Source organism: Macaca nemestrina, chromosome 16 (genome assembly GCF_043159975.1).
Source record: "Macaca nemestrina isolate mMacNem1 chromosome 16, mMacNem.hap1, whole genome shotgun sequence".
In the NCBI taxonomy this organism is placed as follows: domain Eukaryota; kingdom Metazoa; phylum Chordata; class Mammalia; order Primates; family Cercopithecidae; genus Macaca; species Macaca nemestrina.
In genome coordinates, this window is record NC_092140.1 from 99014665 (window position 1) to 99039812 (window position 25148).

A 25148-nucleotide genomic window follows, 5' to 3' on the forward strand; every position below is an offset into this window, starting at 1 on the left:
GCATGCTCGAACATATTATCTTCATGCTCGAACATATTATCTTCATGCTCGAACATATTATCTTCATGCTCTTGTGTGATGGGCTTAGATTTTAAAAGAATAACAAGACTTAGCAATGTGATTTAGGAAACACTCTGCAAAAAATCCATTAAAGATGCCTACTGCAGGTTGAGTGTCCCTAATCAGAAAATCTGGAAAATAAAATACTCTAAAATCCAAAACTTTTTGAGTGCTGACATGACATTGAAAGGAAATGATCATAGGGCATTTCAGGTTTGGGATTTTCAGGTTTAGGATGCTCAGCCGGTGAGTACAATGCAAATATTCCCAAATCTGAAAAAAAAATCATAAATCCAGAAGACTCCTGGTCCCAATCATTTCGGGTAAGGGATAGTCAGCCTGAATTTTGACTGTGCCTTGGTGTTTATGCAACACTGTTACAAGACACTGACCTGTGATTTAAGAAGTAACTGACAAACTGAAAGGGTCAGGGTCTTTCCCAAGTTTAACTTTCTAACCCCTGTGCCAAACTGCCTCTCAGCTTCCTCTGAAGACTCATATAATAGGCTTTATTATTATGTAACCATTTTAAGTGCACAGTTAAGTGGCATGAAGGATTTTCTTTTCTTTTCTTTTTTTTTTTTTTTGAGAGGGAGTTTCACTCTTGTTGCCCAGGCTGGAGTGCAATGGCATGATCTCAGATCACCGCAACCTCCACCTCCCAGGTTCAAGCGAGTCTCCTGCCTCAGCCTCCCGAGTAGCTGGGATTACAGGCATGCACCACCACACCCAGCTAATTTTGTGTTTTTAGTAGAGATGGGGTTTCTTCATGTTGGTCAGGCTGGTCTCGAACTCCCAACCTCAGGTGATCCACCTACCTCGTCCTCTCAAAGTGCTGGGATTACCGGCGTGAGCCACCATGCCTGGCCGTATTAAGGACATTTATGCTGTTGTGCAACCATCCATCTATCTCCAGAATTCTTTTCATCTTGGAAAACTGAAACTCTGTGCCTATTAAACTATAACTCCCCCTGCCCTTCTCCTCAAGTCCCTGGCAACTGCCATTGTCCTTTCTGGCTCTATGAATTTGACTATTCTAGGTATCTCATACAAATGGAATACTGTATGGAATCATATAGTATTTATCATTTTGTGACTGGTTTATTTCACTTAGCATAACATCCTCAAGGTTCATTCATGTTGTAGCATGTGTCGAAATACCATTTCTTGTTAAGGCTGAATAATAATCCATTGTATGTTTATATTACATTTTGTTTATCTATTCTTCTGTCAATGGACATGCAGGTTATTTCCACCTCTTGGCTGTTGGAAATTCATTACCTTTCGAGTCAAGGAATCACAAGCTATTTTGACTGAAGTGTCCTGTTAAGAACAGGTGAAGAAAGATTCCAGGTGAACAACCATGCATTCCTTTTATCTCCTTTGTCCTGTGGGCTTGATCTGGTGCTGAGAACTTATGTACAGTATCATATTTAATCCTTTCAACAACATGATGAGGTAGGGATCTTCACCATTGTATCATGAGGAAACTGGAGCTGAGAAGGTTAAGAGCTTGTTCAGAATCACAAACTGGCTGGGCATGGTGGTTCATGCCTGTAATCCTAGCACTTTGGGAGGTTGAGGCGGGCTGATCACCTGAGGTCTGGAATTCAAGACCAGCCTGAACCCCATCTCTACTAAAAACACAAAAATTAGCCAACCGTTGTGGTGCACGCCTGTAATCCCAGCTACTCAGGAGGCCAAGGCAGGAGAATCGCTTAAACCTGGGAGGCGAAGGTTGCAGTGAGCAAAGATCGCATCAGTGCACTCCAGCATGGGTGACAGAGTGAGACTTAAGTCTCAAAAAAAAAAAAAAAAAAAAAAAAGAATCACAAACTGAACATCCTGCATGTGTGTTTGTGTGTGTGTACGGGGGGAGTCAATCAAGCCTTCGGACACCCTAAGTCTTAACTTGAAACCCTGTAGTATTTCAGGGTCAACTATTTCTACAATTGAGCTTTATAAACTTTGACTTTCCCATATTCATTATTTTGTTGTGTATTTCCTGTTTCCCAGGAACACTTAACAATAGAATCCTTAAGATTCAAAACTCCTTGCTGTTTACCAGCAACAGACGAGAGGAAGAAGTGGCTCTGGGGACATTGTATGCCAGTCTGCGGCAGGTTGGCTGGAGAAGCAACCCTGGTTGCAGCTTTGGAGAGATAGATGTGCATTTACTTTTACCTGGAAAACCTATGAAAAAAAATTCTCGTAAATCTGTCGTTTGTGTATCCTCAAGGTTTGTGCCAGAAAGCAGATATATCTGCTCCTGTGTGTAATTGTTGTTAAAAAACACAAAAAGGAAATAAAAGTCCACAACATACCTGGCAGAATTGACCAGAGGGAATTGGGAAAGGCCAAAGTAAATTCTTCTAAAAAATAAGCAAGCAAGGGAGAGGAGCTTGGAGGAGCAAGTGCTCTCCCTGTGCTGGGGAAAAGGCAGTGACAGGACCACCTCGTGGGCAGGTGCGGGCACTGATCACGTTATGGACTGGAGTCTACTGCATCTGTTTTCTCTTTGGGTCTTGAGGATGGAGTGGCAGGAACACGAGAACAGTGAGAAATTTTGAGGTTCACTTCCCTTTTTCCACCTCTCACTTCCCCCATAACCTCTTGCTTTTGATAATGCTGGAAAAACAACCCAAGGCCAGCCCTCTTGAAGCAGGCAAATAGATGCTTGTCCTTTACTTCATGTATAAAGAGATTGTTTTCTTTCTTCACCCAGAGAGTCAGAGCTAATGAAAGTGGAAGATAAGTACCCTGAGAGAGGCCGAAGGAGGGAGTGTGGGGGTTCAAGTGTATGATCTACTTAGGCAGAGAGGAATCAGAGTTAAACTAGGCTCAAAATACATCACTTTTTTTTTTTTTTTTTGAGACAGAGTCTTGCTCTGTTGCCCAGGCTGGAATGCAGTGGTGTGATCTCGGCTCACTGCAACCTCCGCCTCTTGGGTTCAAGCGATTCTCCTGCCTCAGCCTCCTGAGTAGCTGGGATCACAGGTGCGCGCAACCACACCCAGCTAATTTTTGTATTTTTTAGTAGAGATGGGGTTTCATCATGTTAGTCATGCTGGTCTCGAGCTCCTAACCTCATGATCTGCCAGCCTCGGCCTCCCAAAGTGCTGGGATTACAGGTGTGAGCCACTGGGCCTGGCCAATACATTACTTTTAAAACTAAAAAAAAAAAAAAAAAAAAAAAAAAAAGTAAACTGTGCCCTAGTAATTTAAAAATAATGTCACATAAATATGTCTTTTTAAGTTTTAAAAATACTCAATTTACTGAAGTTTTGAAATAGTTGTACATTCGTATGTGTAACTAAAAAAGTATACAGTAAAAATTCCCTCCTGTACCTTCTCCCCTAGTTCCCACTTCCTCATTCCAGGAAATCACCGTTAACAGTTTATTGTGTATATGACAGGAGTTTCTTCATGCTAAATATATTTTGGAATTTTTTATTTGGTTTAACATTGCTGTGCTTAGCTATATATATATATATATGTATATATTGAAAGAAGAAGTAGAAACCATGTGTATTTTCATCAGCTGAGGACTTAGCTTGAACATTTTAGGAAACCCCAATGTGGCACATTACCTCTCCCTAGGTACCCTAGGTAGGCTGATGAAGGTCAAGTGGCAAGGACGCCCCGTGGGTGCTAAAATGCAAATCTGAATGTGAAAGTGACAGCAAAATGACAAGATAGAGCCAAAGGTTTACCATACAAACTCCAACAAATGGTTAAACCCTGGTAAAACATATAGAAAAGCTACTCTGAAAAATTTGAGAGGTAGGTAGTAGAGAGAAGGCAAGATGAAGGAAGACGTATCCATAGGAGAACTCTTAAGGGCACAAATAAATAAAATCCGAGTTGGGAATGGGGAAGTTAGGCCTAGATGCTGGAGGCTTCTTGGAGGCCAGAGGATGTTTCAGTTTCTTGTGCTATTTCTTTTTTCCTGATAAACTTTCTAATTAGAGCTGAGCAAATGCTGAAAGAAAATGGGAAACTCCAACTCGAAGAAGGGATTCAGAGAAGCAGGCAGAATATCTGTTAGTGCTTGAGGAGCCTTGACGTGTATACTGTGTTATTTGGAGAAGATAAAACATCCCTGTGTATCAGAATCATTTTACTTTTATTTGCTCTGGAGTGGGACATACTTAAAGTATAGGTGTTCATCAGTTTCAGTTCATTCAGTAACAAGTATTTATTGAGCACTAACTGCCAGGATGGGTCCAGGCATTAGGCCACTGGGGAGAAGGAAAGGCCAGTGCAAAGGCTCAGAGGCGCTGCGGAGCTTGTTAGTGTTTGAGGAACAAGTGGGAGCAACATAGTGCATGAGGGGAGAGAGGTAGGAGATGAAGCTGGAAAGACAGGGAGAGGAGGAGGGAGGGAGAAGAGGAGGAGGAGATGGAGAAAAAGAAAGAGAAGAACAAGAAGAATGAGGAGAAAGAGGTGAAGAAGAAGAAGAGAAGAGGAAGAAGAGGACGAGGGAGAAGAGGAGGAGGAAGGGAAGAAGAAGAAGGGAAGAAAGAAGTAGAGAAGACTCTAGTATGTAGTAACTTTTTTTTTTTTTTCTTCAATAGAGACAGGGTTTTACCATGTTGCCCAGGCTGGTCTGTAACTCCTGGGTTCAAGCGATCCACTTGCCTGGCTTCCCAAAGTGCTGGGATTACAGGTGTGAACCACCACGCCCTGCGGGGATACCTTTCCAAATGCTTTCATTAGACACTCTTCTTCTGTGAAAAGTGGGAGACAGAAAGAGAGATAGCTGGCTGGGCGCGGTGGCTCATGTCTGTAATCCCAGTACTTTGGGAGGCCGAGGAAGGTGGATCAGCTGTGGTTAGGAGTTTCATATTTAGTTTTCACATTTAGGAGTTTCATGGCCAACATGGCGAAACCCCATCTCTACTAAAAATACGAAAAAATTAGCCAGGAGTGGTGGTGGGTGCCTGTAATCCCAACTACTCAGGAGGCTGAGGCAGGAGAATTGCTTGAACTTGGGAGGTGGGGGTTGCAGTGAGCCAAGATTGCGCCATTGCACTCCAGTCTGGATGGCAAGAGCCTCAAAAAAAAAAAAAAAAAAAAAAACAAAAAAAAACAAGAAAAACTCCACCTCAAAAAAAAAAAAAACAAAAAAACGTAGAACATGTTGACAAACTGAAACACAAACATGATCCCTTCTGATTGCTCAATTATTCAGCAATGTATTGTATATCTCTAAATCCTGTTTACTTAGTCAATAAATACTAAGTACCTCTGAGGCAAGATGAAGGAAGACACTGTATCCATAGGAAAAACTCTAAGGGCACAAATAAAGAAAATCAGAGTTAGGAATGAGGAAGTTAGACCTAGATGCTAGAGGATTCTCAGACTCCAGAGGATGTTTCATTTTCTTGTGCTATTTTTTTTTTTTTCTGATGAACTTTCTCATTAGAGCTGAGCAAATGCTGAAAAGAAAATGGGGAACTCCAACCCGAAGAAGAGATTCAGAAAAGCAGGCAGAATATTTGTTAGTGCTTGAGGAGCCTTGAAATGTATCGTGTTGGTTGGAGGTCAGTAGTTCGAGACCAGCCTGGCCAGCATGGTGAAACCCTGTCTCTACTAAAAATACAAAATCAGCCAGGTGTGGTGGCTCATGCCTATAATCCCAAAATTAATCCGTCTCAAAAAAAAAAAAAAAAGGGCTTGAAAAGTAAGTCGCTGATTTGTTGATGCAAGCCAATAAAACAATTACTGTTTTGATTGACATCTGTTGCTGGATGGCTGGATGATATTAATGAATGCCACCAAGCAGGTTGATTCCTTCAACTATTAAGAGGTTGGGTAAAGAAGTGGAGAGACCACAGGTTTTAGAGTCAGAGCCTTTGTGTGGATCCTGGCCCTGTATGTGCTGGTTAGTGCAATGATGAATGTTATACTCCCTTGTGTGTAAAATAAGTATGAAATGATGGATCTGTAAGGTCATTGTAAGGGTTACATTGGAATATGTATCTGAAGTACTAAGCAGGTGGCTGGCACATAGCAGAGGCTCATTAAATCTGGAGGAGCAAGCTGGCAGCCTGAGGGCTGTATTTGCCCACCCCAACTTTTTTTTTGAGATGGAGTCTCTCTCTCTTGCTCAGGCTGGAGTGCAGTGGCGTGATCTTGGCTCACTGCAAGCTCTGCCTCCCGGGTTCACGCCATTCTCCTGCCTTAGCCTCCCAAGTAGCTGGGACTACAGGTGCCCGCCACCACGCCCAGCTAATTTTTTAGTAGAGACGGGGTTTCACCATGTTAGCCAGGATGGTCTTGATCTCCTGACCTCGTGATCTGCCTGCCTTGGCCTCCCAAAGTGATGGGATTACAGGCGTGAGTGACTGTGCCCCCAACTTTTAAAATGTTGACTTTGACTGTCCATTCTAAGCTCTCCATTTTGTGTTGAATGCCAGACACTATTTGAAACATGTTTTATCCTTGTAACATAATTGTTACCCTTATTTTCCAGATGAGGAAAGTGAAACAAAGAAATACCTATTTGAGTATTTTTTTTGTAGCTTAAACCTTCATGCAAGTCCCAAAAGAGTCGGTGCCTCTCAACCTCATCCTGCCAGAATCAAAATAAAATACTTTTACAAAGCTGGTGTAGTAGAGTGGACACAGGTGTGGCTCCTGGAGCTAGGTTCAAACCTTAGTTCCACTGCTTACTAGTTGGTTGTGCAACCCTGGAGAAGTTATCTCTGTACCTTGGTTTCCTTATCTAAACGTGGGGATAATCATAACACCTGCTTCATCGGGTTATTGTGAAGCTTGGATAAAATGGTCACAACCCTTCCTGGACCTCTCCCCACCACTTTCTTTCCCAACCCATCACAAGCAAAGCTTCACTCATTTATGTGAGCTGGTGTGAACCCACATGCCTTCAGGGAGAAGAGAGGTGGCAGAACTATATAATAAAGTGACTTATGTTAAACTGTTGAACAGAATGAGTAACGGAAAATTTGAGGCAGACTGTAAGGAACTGGAGAGTGTAGGCTTGTGTAAAGGTATGAAAATGAAAAAATTATAAAATGCTGTGCTGACTAAATGGATTAAGGTTGGACATAGTTCATTTACTTGCCTAGTCCCTGAGGCATCTGGGCATATTTTGTAGTTTGCATATTCAAGAAGGCCCAAAAGGAGTCAGTTTTACACAAACTCATCTTTTGCTAGGCACAGGGAAGCTCTTTGTAAAGCTGATTACACAGCTGTGTAAAGCTGTGTTCTAAAGCCAGATTACCCTTTCCAAGCTCAGGGTCCAAAAGTGTGGCATTTCAGCCAAACTTATTCTCCAACTGCATGACATATGGTAAAGAACACTCAGTACACCACCTAGCACATAGATTCAAGAATCTCTCTTTTATGTTTGTTGCCTCTCCAGTCGACCATAGGAGACAAGGCATTGTGAGGCTCTGTGATCAGGTTTCATGATTTTACCTGTGAATTTAGACGGCTCCAACATCAGCTAGACACGACTCCAGATAATTCTAACAGAAATCCATTTTATTTCTTTTTTAATTTACGTTTTATTTTTGAGATGGAATCTTGCGCCGTCGCCCAACCTAGAGTGCAGTAGCGCAATCTCGACTCACTGGTTTTTCCCAGGTTCATGCGATTCTCCTGCCTCAGCCTCCCCAGTAGCTGGGATCACAGGTGCTCACCACCATGCCCAACTAATTTTTGTAGTTTTAGTAGACACGGGGTTTCTCCATGTTGGCCAGGCTGGTCTCGAACTCCTGACCTCAAGTGATCCACGCGCCTTAGCCCCCCAAAGTGCTGGGATTACAACAGCAAGAGCCATTGCGCTGTATTTTTGAGACAGGGTTTCGGTCTGTCGCTCAGGCTATGGTGTAGTGGCTCAATCATGGCTCACTGCCACCTGGATCTCTTGGGCTTAAGTGATCCTCCCACCTCGCCTCCCAAGTAGCTGGGTCTATAGGTATGTGCCACCATGCACCACTGATTTATTTTATTTTTACTTTTAGTAGAGACAAGGTCTCACTATGTTGCCCAGGCTGGTCTTGAACTCCCTGGTCGCAAGGAAGTTGGTCTTGAGCTCAAGCAATCCTCCTGTCTCAGCCTCCCAAAGTGCTGGGATTACAGGCCTGAGCCACTGTGCCCAGCCTAGAAATTTATTTATTTATTTATTTTCGAGAGACAGTCTCACTCCGTCACCCAGGCTGGGGTGCAGTGGCGCAATCCCAGTTCACTGCAACCTCCACCTCCAGAATCCAAGCTATTCTTGTGCCTCAGCCTCCTGAGTAGCTGCGATTACAGGCGTGCACCGCTGCACCCGACTAATTTTTGTATTTAGTAGAGACGGGACTTCACCATGTTGGCCGGGCTGGTCTTCCAACTCCTGACCTCAAGTAATCCAACCGCCTCGGCCTCCCAAAGTGCTGGAATGACAGGTGTAAGCCACCATACCAGGCCTAGAAATTCACTTTAGAAAGGCCTTGTTCTTATATAAACTTACATGTAAAGCCGGTGGCTTTTGTTCCTGTGACACGTTAGGATTAATGGACAAGGAGGTGTATGGGTGGTTAGCGGGATGGAGGCAGGGCTAAAGTTCTGGCACATCAAATCTGTTTGCTGGAATAGAACAGCAAGGGGAAAGGACAGGATGACCACAGCTGTTTGTTTATCAGGATGGGCAGACAGACGGGCATGGGGACACTCGGACAAAGCCCAAGTGGGCCCTAGAGGTCTAAGATGTAGAAACCCTTGTCCAAACAGGGGTTAGAAAAGAGCAAGAAAGACTTCAGGTGGGTGATGCTTGCAAGTCTAGAGAGGGAAGCCCCTGGCTGGGGTATCAGGGCTCTCGGCTTCCATGGAGGCAGGCGCTTGGAGAACCAGGCCGGCTACCATGGGATTTAGTTATATTCAATCTGCATTCTCCCCCCAAGCAAGCTTATAATGGAATCTCTATGGAAACAGTATTCATGTACCAGAAGTCTATTTTTCACTTAAATTTTGTTTGAATGCTTTGTTTTTGAGTGCTTTGAACCCGTGAGGTGAGGCACTTCTGATTTTACAGCTCTGCCTGAATTCAGATCCTCAATCCCACTGAATTAGGGGAACCCAGAAAAGTACCCCATCACGAGTTCACCCATCGAAGATGCCACAAGCTTTCTAACATAGTAATTTATGAAGTTATTCTACTCACTTGAGCTACTTTCTCAAATAGGAAAAAATAAAGCTGAGCTGCCAGGCATGAAGAACAGGGTGCAAATATGAATTTTAGAAAAGAAGAAAAGAGGAACTACCCATGCCAGTAGCCAGCACTGCCTAAGGATTTCTCACAGGGCATTTTTCTTGCTTGCGGGCTTCTTGTCTCTGGTAATATCATCACTGCTGGCTTGAGATCTTCCCTATTTTGCAGCTCAATGTGCAGATATTTAGAAGCCTGTTATAAATTTACGGCCAACAGGCCAGCAGGATTTGCTCCTCTCCTTCCCCCATTACTTATTTCTTCTTAATTCAAAGAGTTAAACGTGTAATTCGTTCTTTGCCTCTTCATTTTTATTTAATTATTTTGTCTTTTTCTAAGTTGTGTTTGACTCCGGTGATTCATCCAATATACGTAAAAAGAAACAAACCAAGTGCTTGGGTAACCCGGGTTATCTTAGCTGTCAGAGCAGGTTTCCTCCCACTCCGCGCGTAGTTACCCAGATCATCGCCTCCGTTTTCTGTTTAGGCAGCGGGGGCTCGCCGTCCCCTCGCCCGCGGTGGGTGTCGCAGCTGGTCCCCTCGAGGTTCTCCCAGGTCGCCGCCGCCTCCCTCGCCCCCGCGCCTCCCCGCCGCGCCCCTTCCTACGCGGGGCCTCTAAGCGCCCGGCTCTAGGACCGCAGGGACGCGGGCAGGAGGCGGTGCCCGCCTTCGGTCCTGCCCTCTGCCGCGCGCGGGGTGGGGCCGGGCCGGAGTTCCCCGCCTCGCGCTCGCCGGCCGCGGAGGGGGCGCCGAGGGGTGGGCGGGGCTGCGCCGCCGGGCCGCGCTGCTGCCTGGCAGGCCGGGCATTAGGGCCTCGGCGGAGCCCGCTCCTCTGCGCGCTGGGCGGGGTGGGCGGCGGGCGGCTTCGCGGGCAGGCGCGGGCCCGGAGGCAGCGGCTGCGTCCTGCGCTGGGGCGGAGCCGGGGGCGGGCCGGCGGCCGGCAGGCGGGGGCTGGGGCCCGAGGCCGGGAGTGCCTGAGCGCCGGCGGCGACGACGGCAGCGGCGGCCCAGCGGGTTCGGTGCGTGGGTCCGCGGCGGCTCGGGGTCCGCCCGCGGGCTGCGGTGCGAGCGGGCGGCCCGGCTCTCCTCCTCCCCCGCCCGCCGCCGCCGCTGTGATTGGGTGGAAGATGGCGCTGGCCGGATGGAAATCCTAATGACAGTCTCCAAATTCGCCTCCATCTGTACCATGGTAGGTGCGGCGAGCGGGCGGCAGGGGCAGCCGGGACCTCTCGGACGGGCGGGCGGCGCTGGAGCCGCCTCTCCCGGTGGCTGCCCGCAGGGCCTAGCGCGGGGGCGGGCGGGCGGGCGGCCCGGGCGGGGGCGGTTGGACGGCGAGCAGGCGGGGAGCGCGGGGGTGAGCGGCCCAGGCGGCTGGGGAGGGGGCGCCGCCTGGTGGGCCAGGGCGGCGCGAGGGTGGCGGTGAGGGGGCGACTGTGCCGGACGTGGCGTGGGGCGGGCACCGGCCTCCGGGAGCCCCCGGCTGAACTGCTGGGGTGCGCTTGGGGCGCGGGGCTGAGAGCCGAGACGGGCTGGGCCTGTGGCGGGGCGAGGGGTGGGCGCGCGCGAGTCGGAGCGCGGCACCGGGCCGGGGTCGCCGGCGAGGGGGCGCGGAGCCGCGCGGGCTGCATTTCCTCCTGGTCGCGCGCCGAGCGGGAGGGGTCCCCGGGCGGGGTGGGGGTCGGCGGGCAGGAAGGAAGGGTCTCGGCCGTGGCGGGCAGCGCTCTTTCCCGCCTGGGAGAGGACGGAAGTCAAGTGCAGATTTCCTCGCGCCGCTGGCTGGGCCGAGTCCCCGACCCCGCGCTGGGGGAAAGGGGCGTGTGTGAAGGTGGAAAGTTTAAATAAGTACTGTTGAAATTCTCTCCATTTTCTCCTCTGAGAGGCACATGCTCTCCCGTTTCCAGCCGTGTGTCCAGGTGGCAGTCTTGTCTCTGGGAATGCACGTTAATCTTGAAAAGCAGCATTAGCTTTCCTGTCATTTATTTACTTCAGCCCACCAGACACATCTGTATGTGGCTGGAGCTAGGTGTGTCTGTGCGGGGACCGCCTGCCAAGGCGACCGTATTTGTTTTCCTAGGGCGTTTAAATAGACTGTAAGGGAAAAGTGCTAATGCCCGCTGGAAGTCCCGAATTAAGCAAAACGTGGGCGCGTTTGAAACTTGGTGTTTTGTGCGTGGCCAGAAGGACCACAGTTTTCCACATGATGAGACAAATTCGTTTCATTAGCTCCTCATGAGCTTATATGTAGGGATCATAATTTATGAGTCATCACCGAAAAAAGTTGTTCTTTGCAACGTGGGCCTAGTGGTTGTTATTAAAGACTTCTGAAATCTTGTGTTTCACGTCTCACTGGTCCTATTTATGCAACTGATTTCATATAGGAGATCCCCAAGCAATTTTCCGTCCAAGGGTTGTACATTGTATATATTTTTCTTTAAGGAGTGGTGAATCAGATCTGAAAGATGCTTTAAAAGCAGATTCTCTCCTGCACGCTGAGGAACAGTACAAAAAATGGCTGAAATCAGGTGGACATAAAATCGACAGTATTAAAGAAATCATACTGAAGGATGAATCATTGAAGACTCCGTTTCCCAACTGGATGATTGTTCTTTCTCACAGTTTACATTTTAGGAAAGCACTGGTATTAAATGGACTATGTTAAAATGATTTTCGAGGATTGTTTGGGCTAATTATTTTTAGATATGCCAATTATTAGTCAGTTTCAAAAGGAATGCGATAATTAGGTCTTTTACAGTGACAATTTTGCCAGATTGCTGAGCTACACACATTGTATGGGTCATAGTTCGTTGTCAAAGACTAGGATTTCAGGAGTGGTGTGATACTCTTGACCGACTATTCATTCACTCAAGTACTGTATATCAAGTATACATTTAGCAGCTACTAAGTGCTAGAGGCGGGGCTGAGTGCTGGGGATGCAGTATTGGTCAGGGCAGCCCCTGCTTTCATGGTGTTTACATTCTTGCTCATGGACACAAACAGTATTCAAGTAAACAATAAATGTATGCTGTAATCAGATTAGGACAGTGAGACACAGGGATTTGCCAGGGTCACACACTTAGTAAGTGGGATTCTGATCTCAAGGATGTCAAACTCAGAAGCTCTTTCTAGGGCTTCCACCCAGATACGTTAATTACATGTGGGGTGTGTGTGTATTGTTGGCAAATAGTGCCTGGCCAAATGAGATTGTTCCAAAGGTACTATTAAAATTCGGTGTGTCCGTATTCATATTTGAATACATTCGAATGCACCCCCAAACAGTGCTAAATATCTCAGTAGTTTGCAGTCTTATTCTTTAAAGAAAATTGCCATCTGTCCTCTAGAATCACAAAATTGAAAAGCAGAGATACCTCTTTGGCTTTGTAGGTGGTTTTGCTAGGCTTGGAACGCTCCTCCCCGCCACACCCCTTTTCCTTCTCGTCTGGAGAGTGTGTGTAGCTGTCTGTTAAGCAGGGAGCCTCCTTACTTCAATAATCCTACCCCTGTCCAACCCCACCCTCCATCCCCTTCCTACAGTTTAATGGCATTTTTGTAATCTCAGTAGCACCTTATGCTTACTGTGTAGTAAAATTTTCTTTGAACTCTTAATTATGAGGGCCTTGAAGGGGAAGGATTATCATTTACTCCTGCAGTTTGATCTGGAGTACCAAGTTCTGCATTCAGTATAAAAGTTTTCCAGAGTCCTTCCTGTCTCCTCCTGCTATGCCGGGTGAAGCAGGGATGATACGGCTGTGTGTGTATGGAATGTGGAGAGAAGATGGGCTGGACTTAAACAGAATACTTCTCAGAGTCAGCAGCTGCGAAAACATTTAGGATGAGTTGAAATTTTATTCTGTAGATACTGAAGTATACGTAATTTTTTCGTTTGTTAAAACAAGGTACCTGGGCAAATCTGCAATACCTTAATTGGGTTAAGTAACTGTTAAAAACAAATCTGTTCGGCTGTGTCTTATTTTAGATCACTAGTATTCTGCTTACATGTGAAAATTAGTAAAACTTGTTTTTCGTAAGTTAGTATTATAGCCTGAACCAAATAGTGATTATGTTTAGATTGCAATGAGTACATTTTCAAGGGTACCTCTTGAAATACCTCTTTTTAATTTGTCCATGAAATAATACATTTTCAGTATCACATGGTGTTTATTTTGCCTTTGAAGTAGTTTCAGGGCCTGGCACAGAGAATGAACTACCTGATATTTAATATTGTACTTAATAAGTGTGAAATAACGGGAAAAGTGACAGAATACATGTAGAGGGGGGCTCTGTTTTGCAGTTGAGGTGGCTAATCCGGGTGGTCCGTCATGAGGATGCAGTAGTGGTCAGGACAGCCCCTGCTTTGGGGCTGGAACTACTTACTGTTAGCTCCATAAATGTTAGCTCTGCCTCTGATCATTATTTTCTCTTCCTATTTGGGTTGTAGGAGTCATGGTTAGGAAGGCGTTATTGGGAGGGGGACAGGACAACGGAGAAGTTGTTGGTGCAGGAGGTGGGTAGAGTTAGATCGTGGGGTGGCACTGGCCTGGCTGCTTGCCCACCCCCGGTTACGAGGGCATGAGATTAGATCCATTAGATCATGGTGGTAATGAGGCCAAAGCTGGTAAAGGTAGGTGCTAGGAGAGTCCGACGGGCTTTACTTCTGAGAATGCCTGTGCCTGGCACAGCACCCTGAGCGTGGTAAACTTTACTTGCTGAAGAAAGGCACAGGTAAAGCTGACTGTCTTTTTCTTTTTTGTTCTGTTTTAATAACACAATTTTTTTAAACATAAATTAGAAAGGACATACATGGAAAATGTTTGCCTTTTCTTACTGCTCGAGTCTCACTGGGGTCCCAGGTAAGGATATGTGTGGTCAGTGGAATTTATCCTTACTACTGAAAAAAAAGAAAGCTGGGGCAAGCCTCAAAGCCCATGCTTTGTTGGCAATGTGTGTGTGTGTGAAAGTCTCCTCTTCATATAGCAAGAATATTATATTAAATAATGAAATTTCTTTTTCTTTCTCAAGAAATAGGGTGGATGTAGTCCTTTTATTAATGAAATACTTATTTGTAAATTAATATTTTGTTAGTAAAATAGTGCTTCCATGATAGGAGCATTCAGACGTGAGTTGCCATTGTTTTACTTATCTAATTTTTGTGTGTTCATTTAAAGAATGAACAAAACTTAAGCTTCTTAAGCCTTTAAAAAAATAAGAAAACCTCAAAAATAAGGAATCTTCTATTACATAAATGTTTGGTCAAAGGAATGTTTGAGCTTGGTGGGGAGAGAACATTTAGAAGAAGTATTAATGGAAGTTTTATTTAAGCCTACTCATCTTTTGAATTTGTCTAAAATACATTTTGGACATTAAAAATGATACATTCTCATAGAAATCTGGAAAATATAAAAACTCTAAGAAGCAAAAGGAAGGTCAGTTTTTACCTTCCAGAGCATATTGTCTTTGACTTTTTAAAAAACTTGAGTTGTATTCCCTGGATATAATTTTACACTGTTTTCCCATGAACGATTATTATGTTATCATTATCATCATTCCTGCCCATCCTAAAATTTGCCCAATTTTAGGATGAACATGAGTTTAATGTTACAAAGTGATGAGTTGGTGAGATTGGCCCAGTAAAGCATAATGGTAGGGTACTAGGGCGTTGACAGGTTATAACCCATTTAATGATTATTAGAGGGTAAAGTGATACAGTTAGTAGAAATGGAATTTTATAAGAGGTGGTTTATTCTAATCTTAGGCACTTAGTTATCACAAAGATAAGACTTGTTATGGTCTGAAATTTTTTATATGCTGGAAAACTAGTTTTAAATACCATATTCAATTATGTGGCATGTGTGTAAATATTACGGTCTTATTTTATATCATATGGCTTTGCTTACCTTCTGGTGACTTTTTCCTTCCACCTTTTGCTATTAAGTGGCTAATAGGTCTCAAAGTAGGTTAATTATCTGCCCTACCACGATCCACGTTGGCCAGTTTCAGCGAGATGTTGTCACATTTCTCGTTGTCTTACTTGATTCTAGACTTTTGACCCAGTCCCCCCAAATTGAGTCTGCCTCCTTTTTATCATTTACCAAATTCCTTTCTTCCTGCCTTTAAACTCCTATTTATTCTAGCTCTTCTGAAGCTTTTATTGTCTCAGGAAGTATCATTTAAGCGTTTGCATACTTTGTGTAATTCCTTTCCAGAAACCTTTTTAGATTTAAATAATCTAATTTTGTTTTGGTTTCTCTTTTAGTAGTCCTATTCCAGAAACTTAATATGGTATTTTATTATGTATTTGACAGCATGGTATAATAAAAAGAGCAGTTGGACCAGAAGGTAAATTCTAGTCCAGATTTTGACATTTAGATGTGTACATATGGGAAAGTTTCTTAAAACTTCGAGTTAGTTTTTCTCATCTGTGAAATTAAGGGATTGGACTAGACACCCTTTAATAGATATTCCTTATATGCTTGTCTCCTTCTGGATCTAAAATTCTGATCCTTTGATAGTTTATAAATGATCATTGGTATCAGTTTCATCATTTTAGGAGCTCTTTTAAAAAAATTATTATTTTTTGCTCTATGGCCCATTTCTAGAACATTTTGGGAGTTCTAATTATGTTTTAGATAATATAAAAAGCATAGAATCAGACGTAGTTAAGCATGAATTTCACTTAGTTTCCTAGATTTTACAGTCTAAATATATTTTTCTTTATTTAAAACCATTTACTTAAGGTTACTGAACCACCATTTTAGTCACCAACAGGCTAATAATTCACAAAGCTCTTTGCTAATTTTTGACACTTTTTTCTTTGCCAGTACCATTAAGGGATTTGAATTTTTTTGAGATTTTACATTTATTTCTTCAGTTAGGAGTATGACCTTGGACAAGTTACTTCTCTGTACATGTAAAATGAGAGTAAAATAACATCTAGTTCATAGGTTGTTGACTAGTACCTGGCCCATGGGAATCACTGTGTCATGTTGGCTGTTGTTATTACCCTTTAACATGATTTGCTCCCCTCCCTGTGTTAAAAAGTATTCATTCATTGGCACTACTAATTATTAGCTCAACATATACTAACCAAAATGGAAATTTGTGTAATACAATTGTCAGTTCCTTTTCATTGTAAGAAATGTTAGTTTATTAGTAGTACATAGCCCTGAGAAAGCACTTATTTTGAAATTAAGTGGATTAATTGGTAGTATGAAAGCTAGGAATGTAGATTGTCTTCTTTCTGTATTTTGAATAGTTTATAGAATAATTTATTTCTTTGGTAACAAAAATAACTGGTCTCATTTGTGACATTCTCAAACATATTTTACAAGTTTAGGTAAATTGAGAATGGCAAAAACCGCAATTACTTTTTCACCAATTTAATACTTTTAGAAGAAAAATCTATCTTACCTTATTTTATACTAAAAAAAAAAAAAAAGGCACAGCAGCTTTTTGTCATTACTAGAACAAGCTGTGTATATTCACGTTAGCTTCAGGACTTATTTCCTTTCAGATTTTTCTATTTACTGAGTCCATATTATATTTAATTTCCTTATGCTCTGTCCTTTAGGAAGCATAACAAGAGAATAACATCTCTTGTTGGCTTACATTGAACTTACCCACCTTTCTCTTAGATATCTTGTCTAAAACCTACAGTCCCAATCTCCTAGTCTAGAAGAGGGATATTTACATATCTACACCATGCTTTAAAGTGTTGGGAGAAAGTTGTAAGTGAAGAGTTGATTATGAAGAGTTATGCTTGCTGAACTGAAAACTCTCAATTGGAGGCCCAGTATTGTTGAAAATACTTATGTATAACATTCGATCTTTTGCTATCTTATGTGCAGAATTTGCTGTAGGAGGTTAGAGTGGCCGTTTATATACATTTATTTAGGAAAAAAACTAGTAAGTCTTTGCTTTTTCACAGCAAAACTCAAGAAGACTTTTGTGATAGTGTAAAGTATAAGAAATTTAACAGCTTCACTGTGTGAGGTGCTGTAGCCCTCTGTGTGCCTTGGCTTATGATATTCTTCTGCTTCTCTGTAAGAAGGACCGTTAGCTTCTTCTAAACAGTGTGTTGTATCTAAAGAAGAGATGTGTAAACTTGCTTTATTTATCTGTAGTGAGCCACATGTCCAAAGCTACCTACCAATACAAATTTATTTCCAGCTGAAAACAAGAAGTAGATGTTTATTTCAGTGATAATGGACAGATGTTCTTACTGAAATGCTTCGTGGGTAGAGGAACCATCCATGCATTCTCTGCTTGTAAATGGTGGTTTAAATCATAGTACTGTTCAGTGGAGTAAGAGTACTGTTGCCTTTGATTTTATTTTAGTGACCTACTAAGCCTCTACCTAATGCTAGTGATTTTTTTTTTCCTTTTTGTGGGAGTAGAGTGCTTTTTCTTAAGTACTTTGAGGAAGGATTCATGGAGACCTACATTATATCAGGCTGCATGTGGGTTTTGAGAACATGAAGATGACTGTGATAAACTCTGGTCTTCTGGAACTTCCCATTCAGTGTGTCCTTAGTGGGTTATAGTTGTGCTGAGGAAGTAATCCTCTTGACCCCTGGGCAGCCTGGAGATATCTGGGTTGATCCGAGACACTTAGCCAGTCCCTTTCTGGTGAGAGCAGACTTACCTGTCTTACCTGTGGCAGCGGCTGCTGCTTTTTTTTTTTTGACAGGTCTTGCTCTGTTGCTCATGTGAGCCACTGCACCTGGCTATCTCTATATTCTTGTGGGCTCTTCATATACTATTTTCTTTGTGTGTCATGATGAGAAAAAGATTAAAAACCAGCTCTACTTACAGTATTGTAGAAGAGGATGGACATATAAAACAAATGCACACAATGAGGTATTTTTCTCATTGGTATAAGTGATGGTAATTATATGTGAAAGAGAAGGTGGTTCTGGGAGAGAGAAGAGGGCTTCAGGAAAAAGCTTCTTAGAAGAGAGTTGAACTTTGTAAAATGAATGGGCTTTATTACGTGGATATGGAGGGATGGGATACCAGATGTAAACAGATAACGTGTTACTCTTAGGCTCTGTAGGTGGTTTGGCATGAAAGCGGATCTTGTGAACAATAAGGCTGGAGAGTAGGAAGGGGGAATATTTAAAGAAGTACCAAGAGTTTACCAACTATTGATGTGCATTAAAATGATTATTAAAGTATGTGTTTAGCCTGAGGAAATGTAAGTCCAGAGGACAGTCATGAGGATATAAGAAACAATGGAGTTGGTAAAAATATGCTGGTAAATTGAATTACATTGACTGTTCAAAATTTGCTTGTATTTTTTTTTAAGAATATAAAATGAAAACAAAACAAGATGGGTGGGATACAAGGACAGTTCAGTGGGTTTTTAAAACTTGTTAAGGGCCTCCTTGTTTAAGAGCCAACTAAACAACCACTATTGGAAAATTTAGGATTGTATATACATGTTAAAAAATTAAGGATAAATACATAAATACACACCCACACAAGAAGTGAATTTTCTTGGTTCCATACCAGCAGACATTTAAACGTTACCATTCCAACTCTGAGGGAAGGAAAATAGGAAAAACAAAACGAAAAAGCATGATAGAAAACACAGGTGGAAGAAATAAGCTGTTCTAGTTCCTTAATCATCATCATCAAATGCATCAGACTTACCTGCATTGTATTAAAGGAACTATCAGATTGGATAAAAAACAAAATATTGCTTAATAAAAAACCGACCTAAAATGAAAGGGCAGTCTCTTTAACAGTAACACAATACTATTGTCACACCTAAGAAAATTAACAATAGATTTTTTTTGAGATATTTCAAAAGCATTAATTTTATTTTGTTTTTGTTGTTAGTGTTTCTCTATCTGTCATCTTGAAGATCCATGAAAGGTTAGGTGATATTAGCCCCATTTTCACAAAATGGAAAAGGAAGCTTAAAGTCAACCCCACAGCAGCTCGGGATGGGGTCCCCATTTCTAGACATGCAAACTCGTGATGACATCTACAGGGCAATGTGCTGCAGATTTGATGGTTGAGACAAATTACTCCTTTTCAGAAAAGAAATTGGGGAATTTTTATTCCTGACTTTTCAGCTGCGTATCTCTGTGTGTGTGACTTTGAGTCCCACGTCCCTCACTAATTGTTTTCACTTGGGTAGGCCATTAGTTAAATGGTTTCATAACTGAAACCATTTAAGTTTCAGTTATGAAATGGAATAATAATTTCCCCATTAGATCAGATGAGATGGCACATGTGAACGTCTTTTGTACTATAAATACATATCAACATCACCCTTACATGGGCATTGTTGGTAAGGCTCCATGCCCTCTTAAGGAAAGGATGGAAAGCACATGAAGATACTGTGGACTGGAGGAGTTGTAACGGGGCTCACAAGTTACCTTTGACGAAGTGTAGTCATTTCAGAGTTTGAAAATGAGTATTTTAGTGATCCATGAAGCAAAGTTTTAGATTGCCCTTAATATCTTTAGTATGTTAAGAATTTACAGTTCACGGAGTGGCTATCTTTTTTTTTTTTTTTTTTTTTTTTTTTTTTTTTGAGACAGAGCCTTGCTCTGTTGCCCAGGCTGTAGTGCAGTGGTGCAATCTCGCCTCATTGAAACCTCTGCCCCCCAGGCTCAAGCTATCCTCCTGCCTTAGCCATCAAGTATCTGGGACTGCAGGCACACACCACCACGCCCAGGTGTTTTTTCTTTTTAATTGATTTTTTTGTAGAGACAGGGTTTCACCATGTTGCCCAGGCTGGTCTCAAACTCCTGAGCTCAAGCGATCTACCCAGCCTCCCAAAATGCTGCAATTACAGGTGTCAACCTCCGCACCTGGCCTGTAGTTAACTTCTGATGTCAGTAAACTCTGTAATTCCCTACTAGTGACATTTTTTTAAGGTATAAAATTATAGTAAGTAAATTGCCTTTATTTCTACAGTATTGGTCTACCTGGGTTTTTCAGGGATCCCTGAAAAGAGACTTTAAAATTAGAAAGAGCCCATCTGGGCACAAATAAAATAAGCCATAAAGTACTTAAGTTGTAGTGGTAAGGAGACAATAAAATACAAGGCTTTAGTTCTTTGGAATGAAAATACATTTATACTTTGAGATTCTGTAGATGAACATTTATTCTGCTTTGTATGTGATTATCTTAGTCCAAAAATCTAACCGTTACAACTTTGAAGAAATTATTTCTACTGTTTCTCTGGCATATCATTTCACAGTTTTTCTTTGCTGATGTTGCAAAGGTTCCCTGGTTGTTTAATTTGTTTAATGAAGAGACTCATATGCAGGATGATTAAGGTGGTACCTTGGGGGTGGTAGCTGGGACTTTGAAGTTTGCGTTAGGAGGTATATCTTAATAGAGCAGGGTGATTCTCTTTTGCACAAAACAGGATATAATGTTTAGAAGGTTTCAGACTTAGTGGCCTTGAAAGATGATGCTTTGTGGAGGGGAACAGCACACAGTGTGGCCTGTGGGGAGGATGGCGGGAAGGAGAGCATCAGGAAGAATAGCTGATGGATGCTGGGCTTAAACCAGGGAGATGGGTTGAGCTGTGCAGGAAACCACCATGACCCACGTTTACCTGTGTCACAAACCTGCACATCCTGCACATGTACTCTGGAACTTAAGGTTGAAGGAAAACAAAACAAAAAACAGAAACATGATGTTTTGGTTCTTTTAAGAACAGATGAGGAATAGGAATCAAGTGGTTTCACTGTTTGTTATTTGATGGACCTAGAGGTTTAAAGCTGATAATTTCTTCAGACTGATGTGGTCAGGGTTTTTATATAAAGGTGGACAAAATTTGGAACAAATTTGAAACATCAAAGGCTCAAAAACTAGATATGACAGACCAAAAACAAAACCAAAAATAGCCGGGTGCGGTGGCTCACGCCTGTAATCCCAGCACTTTGGGAGGCCGAGGCGGGCGGATCACAAGGTCAGGAGATCGAGACCACGGTGAAACCCCGTCTCTACTAAAAATACAAAAAATTAGCCGGGCGCGGTGGCGGGCGCCTGTAGTCCCAGCTACTCAGGAGGCTGAGGCAGGAGAATGGCGTAAACCCAGGAGGCGGAGCTTGCAGTGAGCCGAGATCGCGCCACTGCACTCCAGCCTGGGCGACAGAGCGAGACTCTGTCTCAAAAAAAAAAAAAAAAAAAACCAAAAATATTGTGCTTTTGGTTCTGCTAAGCAAATTAGAATCTTTTCGTTGTCTTTTGTTTCATATTTTTTTATAAAACACAGTTCACTTTTTTTAAGTTTACTGGTTAGTTTCTTTTGTTTTTATTGCATTTTTTTTTTTTTTAATTTCAATTTGAGGAGGTTTATATCTCCTCCACAGGGGACTCTGCTGAACAAGGACCAGCCATTGTCTTGTGACTGGTTAAAGCAGAGGCCTTCACTTAACTTTGCAAATGGAAAACTAAAAGGAGGTAACTTTTGCTTCTGGTCATTTTTGTCACTATACAAATCAAGCCTTAGCCCGATAAAAATGCTTGGATATTTGTATCATTGTCTTAGTTGGAGACATTATGTTGCCCTTTTTAACTGAAAAGATACAAGTGAAATCTGTCACCTTTTTTTGTTCTCTGTTTAGTTTCTTTATTGAGTTTTTCCAGCTTTATTGAGGCATAATTGACACATGGTATGTATTTAAGGTGGTATTTTCGTTCTTTAAAGACTGCACAGTTGCCTTTGCTCAGGTTACTGCTCGTGACAAGTGTTCCGCACTTCTGCTGTTTCAGGTTTTTACTTCCTTGTGTCCTTAAAGCCTCTCTTCTGTTACACATTTTCATCCCAGACGTTAGCTGCTTTAATAGTCTACTATCTTTCCTTTTCATCTCTGAAACTGGGTTGTAGTTATTATACCATTTCAGTGCTAATAGCCTACTGTGATGTTCTTGCCGTTTTATGTTAATGATGACTGAGGTCATCTTCGCTGACTTGTAAAGTTGAATGTGACTTCTGTAATTTTAGCTTTCCCAAGGAACTTATATAGGAGTCTGACATTTTTTGAGTGGCTACATGGTGATACTATTGCTAGGCATTTCACAGATTCAGATCTCACAATGATAAAAAATAAAGGTGAGGGAGAGTTTGAGTTTAGATAAATGTATAGATGATAAATCTAGAACAGATTGTTAAAGAGAGTACATTTTTGGTTGACGTCAAAGTTAACAAGGCCCTCTGCAGACGTTACTGGATATTGATAGAGAAGGCTGGATTGAATAGGTGTGGCCTAGTTGAGGAATGAAATTTAATGGTAGAACACTTGTAAAACACCAGAATTATATGCGTGATGCAAATGAAATGGTGTTTGAAAAATCTTGTTTTCTTCCTGACATTTTTGGGAACAGCCTGTGTTTAATATGGGCTCTGAAATATAATGTCATGGTAACTTTTAGAGATGGGATGGTAGATATGCCCTTGTAATTTAGTAATTGATACATTGTTTTTTGAACTACCAAAGTGAGGATTTTAAAAGTATTCAATTATTTAGGTTTAACTGTATGTACTCTTAAAGAAAAATGTGATGTCTGATTTCCTTAGAAATGATAGTTTCTTTAAATTTTGCAATTTTAGAAGTTTAAGAAAAACCAAACCACTTACTATTTTTAAAAGTGCAAAGTTGTGTGAATTTAAAAAATTCATTTCTTACAAGGAGGAGGGGCCACCCTTTCCCAAGAAGCGATTGCTAGAAAGAGTTGGGATATGTGTGTGTGTTTATTGCCAGACATTACCTGTGCATATACAAACGAGGTATTGTGTGTGTGTGTCACATGCACACACAGTATTTAAAACTGCAGGTTTATTTGTTTTACTTGATCTTTCTCTTAACATATAGTGTACATTTTTGGTTGTCATCATGTTTCATTCCATGTCAAAACTCTTGTGTGCATTTTAATTTCCCATGATCTTCAGTGTCTATCATATTGAAAAGTTTGGTTGTATAATACTGTTTGCACATTTTCATTTTATTAAACAATAATTTTATTGGTTTCCTAGGGCTGCCATAACAAAATACCAGAAACTGTGTGTGTGGATTATAATACTATATTGTTACTGTACCTTTTCTATGTTTAGATGTGTTTAGAGACACGAATACTTATCGTTGTGTTACAGTTACCTCCAGGATCCAGTACAGTCGTATGCTATACAGGTTTGTGGCCGAGGAGTAAGAGGCTAGACCACATAGCTTAAGTGTGTAGTGGGCTATACTATCTAGGTTTGCGTGAGTACACTCTGTGATACACGCACCGTGATGAAATTGCCTGACAATCAATTTCTCAGAATGTATCCCTGTCATTAAGTGATGCATGCCTGTAACATAAATTTATCATCTTACAATTCTATAGGCTAGAAGTCCAGAATCAGGATGTCGACGGGGTTGGCTTCTTCTGAGGGCTGTGAGGAGACTCTCTTCCATTGTCTGTCCCCGCTGCTGGTGGTTTGCTGGCGTGCGGATGCATCATTCCAATCTGTTCACATGGCTTTCTCCCTGTGTCTCTGTCTCCACCTTGTCTTCCTTCTATGCCTATCGGTGTCCGAATTTTCCCTTTTTACACAGGCACCAGTCACACTGGATTAAGATGCACCCTAGTGACTTCATTGTAACTTGATTACTTCTGTAAAGACCCTATTTCAAAATAAGGTCACATTCTGAGATACTGGGGCTTAAGACTTAAATGTATCTTTATTAGGGAACACAATTCACCCAGTAAAACTAATGGCACAATCGGGTCCATTGCAATCAATGTCAAGGAGTATTCATTAAGTTGGGTTATGTGCTAGACACTAGAGATGCAAAACTGTTTAAGTTCCAAAGGGCTGGCCGTCTAGTTGGGGTGACCAACTTTGTGTATAATAATGTAGGCTGATACAAACTTGATAAGCTGTATTTTGATGTGTACAGGGAAGACAGACTGGTATTTGGAGTGAGGCCTGGATCAGCTGGAGAAGGAAGGCTTTTGGGAGTGGTGGGGAGGGAAGCTTCGTGGAATTTGAAAGGTAACTTGGAGAAAAATGAAGAGGACAGAGGACCTGGCAAGGAAGCGAGAAGTGAATTAAAACAACAAGAAAGAAAGAAATAAGGTTAAGTGATTAAAATTACTTACATGGTTTAATGTTTCAGGAATTTTCTCCTCAAACTTGTTAAGTTGATTAGGTTTATATAGATTTAGGCAAAAATCTCCTATAAACTTGTGGTAGTTTTTTTTAAAAAAAGGCATGTATATGTTGTTAAAAATCACATTTGTAGCTTACAGAACTCATTGTTGCTAAAAACGAGCTAATGAAAAGCACTTCTGATGCAGCAGGTAAAGGAAAGTGGGAGAGATGGTACCTAGAACATCCACTTTTCTTTTTCCCAAAGTAATGATGGGGAATTATGTACACCTCTATATAATGACGGGATTAGGTATACCTCTGTATGATCTTAGGTCCATTTCAACTACAGCGTTCTGTTTTGTAGCTTAATGTCTCTAAAACTTGTCAAGCAAAAAGGGATCAGAAGTGGTTTTCTAGAAAATTTATTGAAAAAGCCTGGGCGACAGAATGAGACTGTCTCAAAAAAAAAAAGAAAAAAGAAAAAGAAAATTTATTGAAAAAAAAAAAACCAAGAAAACATGATTACTGTAGCGAAAATAACTGTTACACAGAATATTTTTTGTAACATACCTGCTGTGAAGAAACCTCACCAATGTCAGTATTTACATTTCAGATTACTTTGTTATTATTAGTTCATTTTTTCCAAACAAAAACTGTAAAATCTATGAGGTGGGCCTGTAGGGAGGAGTAGTCTGTTTTACAGCTAAGGAAATGAACAGACTCCAGTGACTTGATTTTAGGATTCTGCCTGAGACCTCTCCATATTTAG

The 25148-nt window shown here is 42.0% G+C and overlaps 1 protein-coding gene across 2 annotated transcripts in view; it reads left to right on the top strand.

Annotated features, from left to right (window-relative positions):
* The window catches only part of LOC105490214 (ubiquitin specific peptidase 12), a 124022-nt gene that overhangs the window by 8290 nt on the left and 90584 nt on the right, over positions 1-25148 (top strand). The window contains exon 1 of one of the 2 annotated variants that reach the window (XM_011755619.2): positions 10248-10468. The exons of the other annotated variant lie outside the window; for it this stretch is intronic. Within the exon in view, the coding sequence (XP_011753921.1) occupies positions 10421-10468 (48 nt within the window). The 5' untranslated portion in view covers positions 10248-10420. Of the gene's footprint in view, positions 1-10247; positions 10469-25148 lie in introns of those variants that run through there. 2 annotated transcript variants of the gene reach the window in all.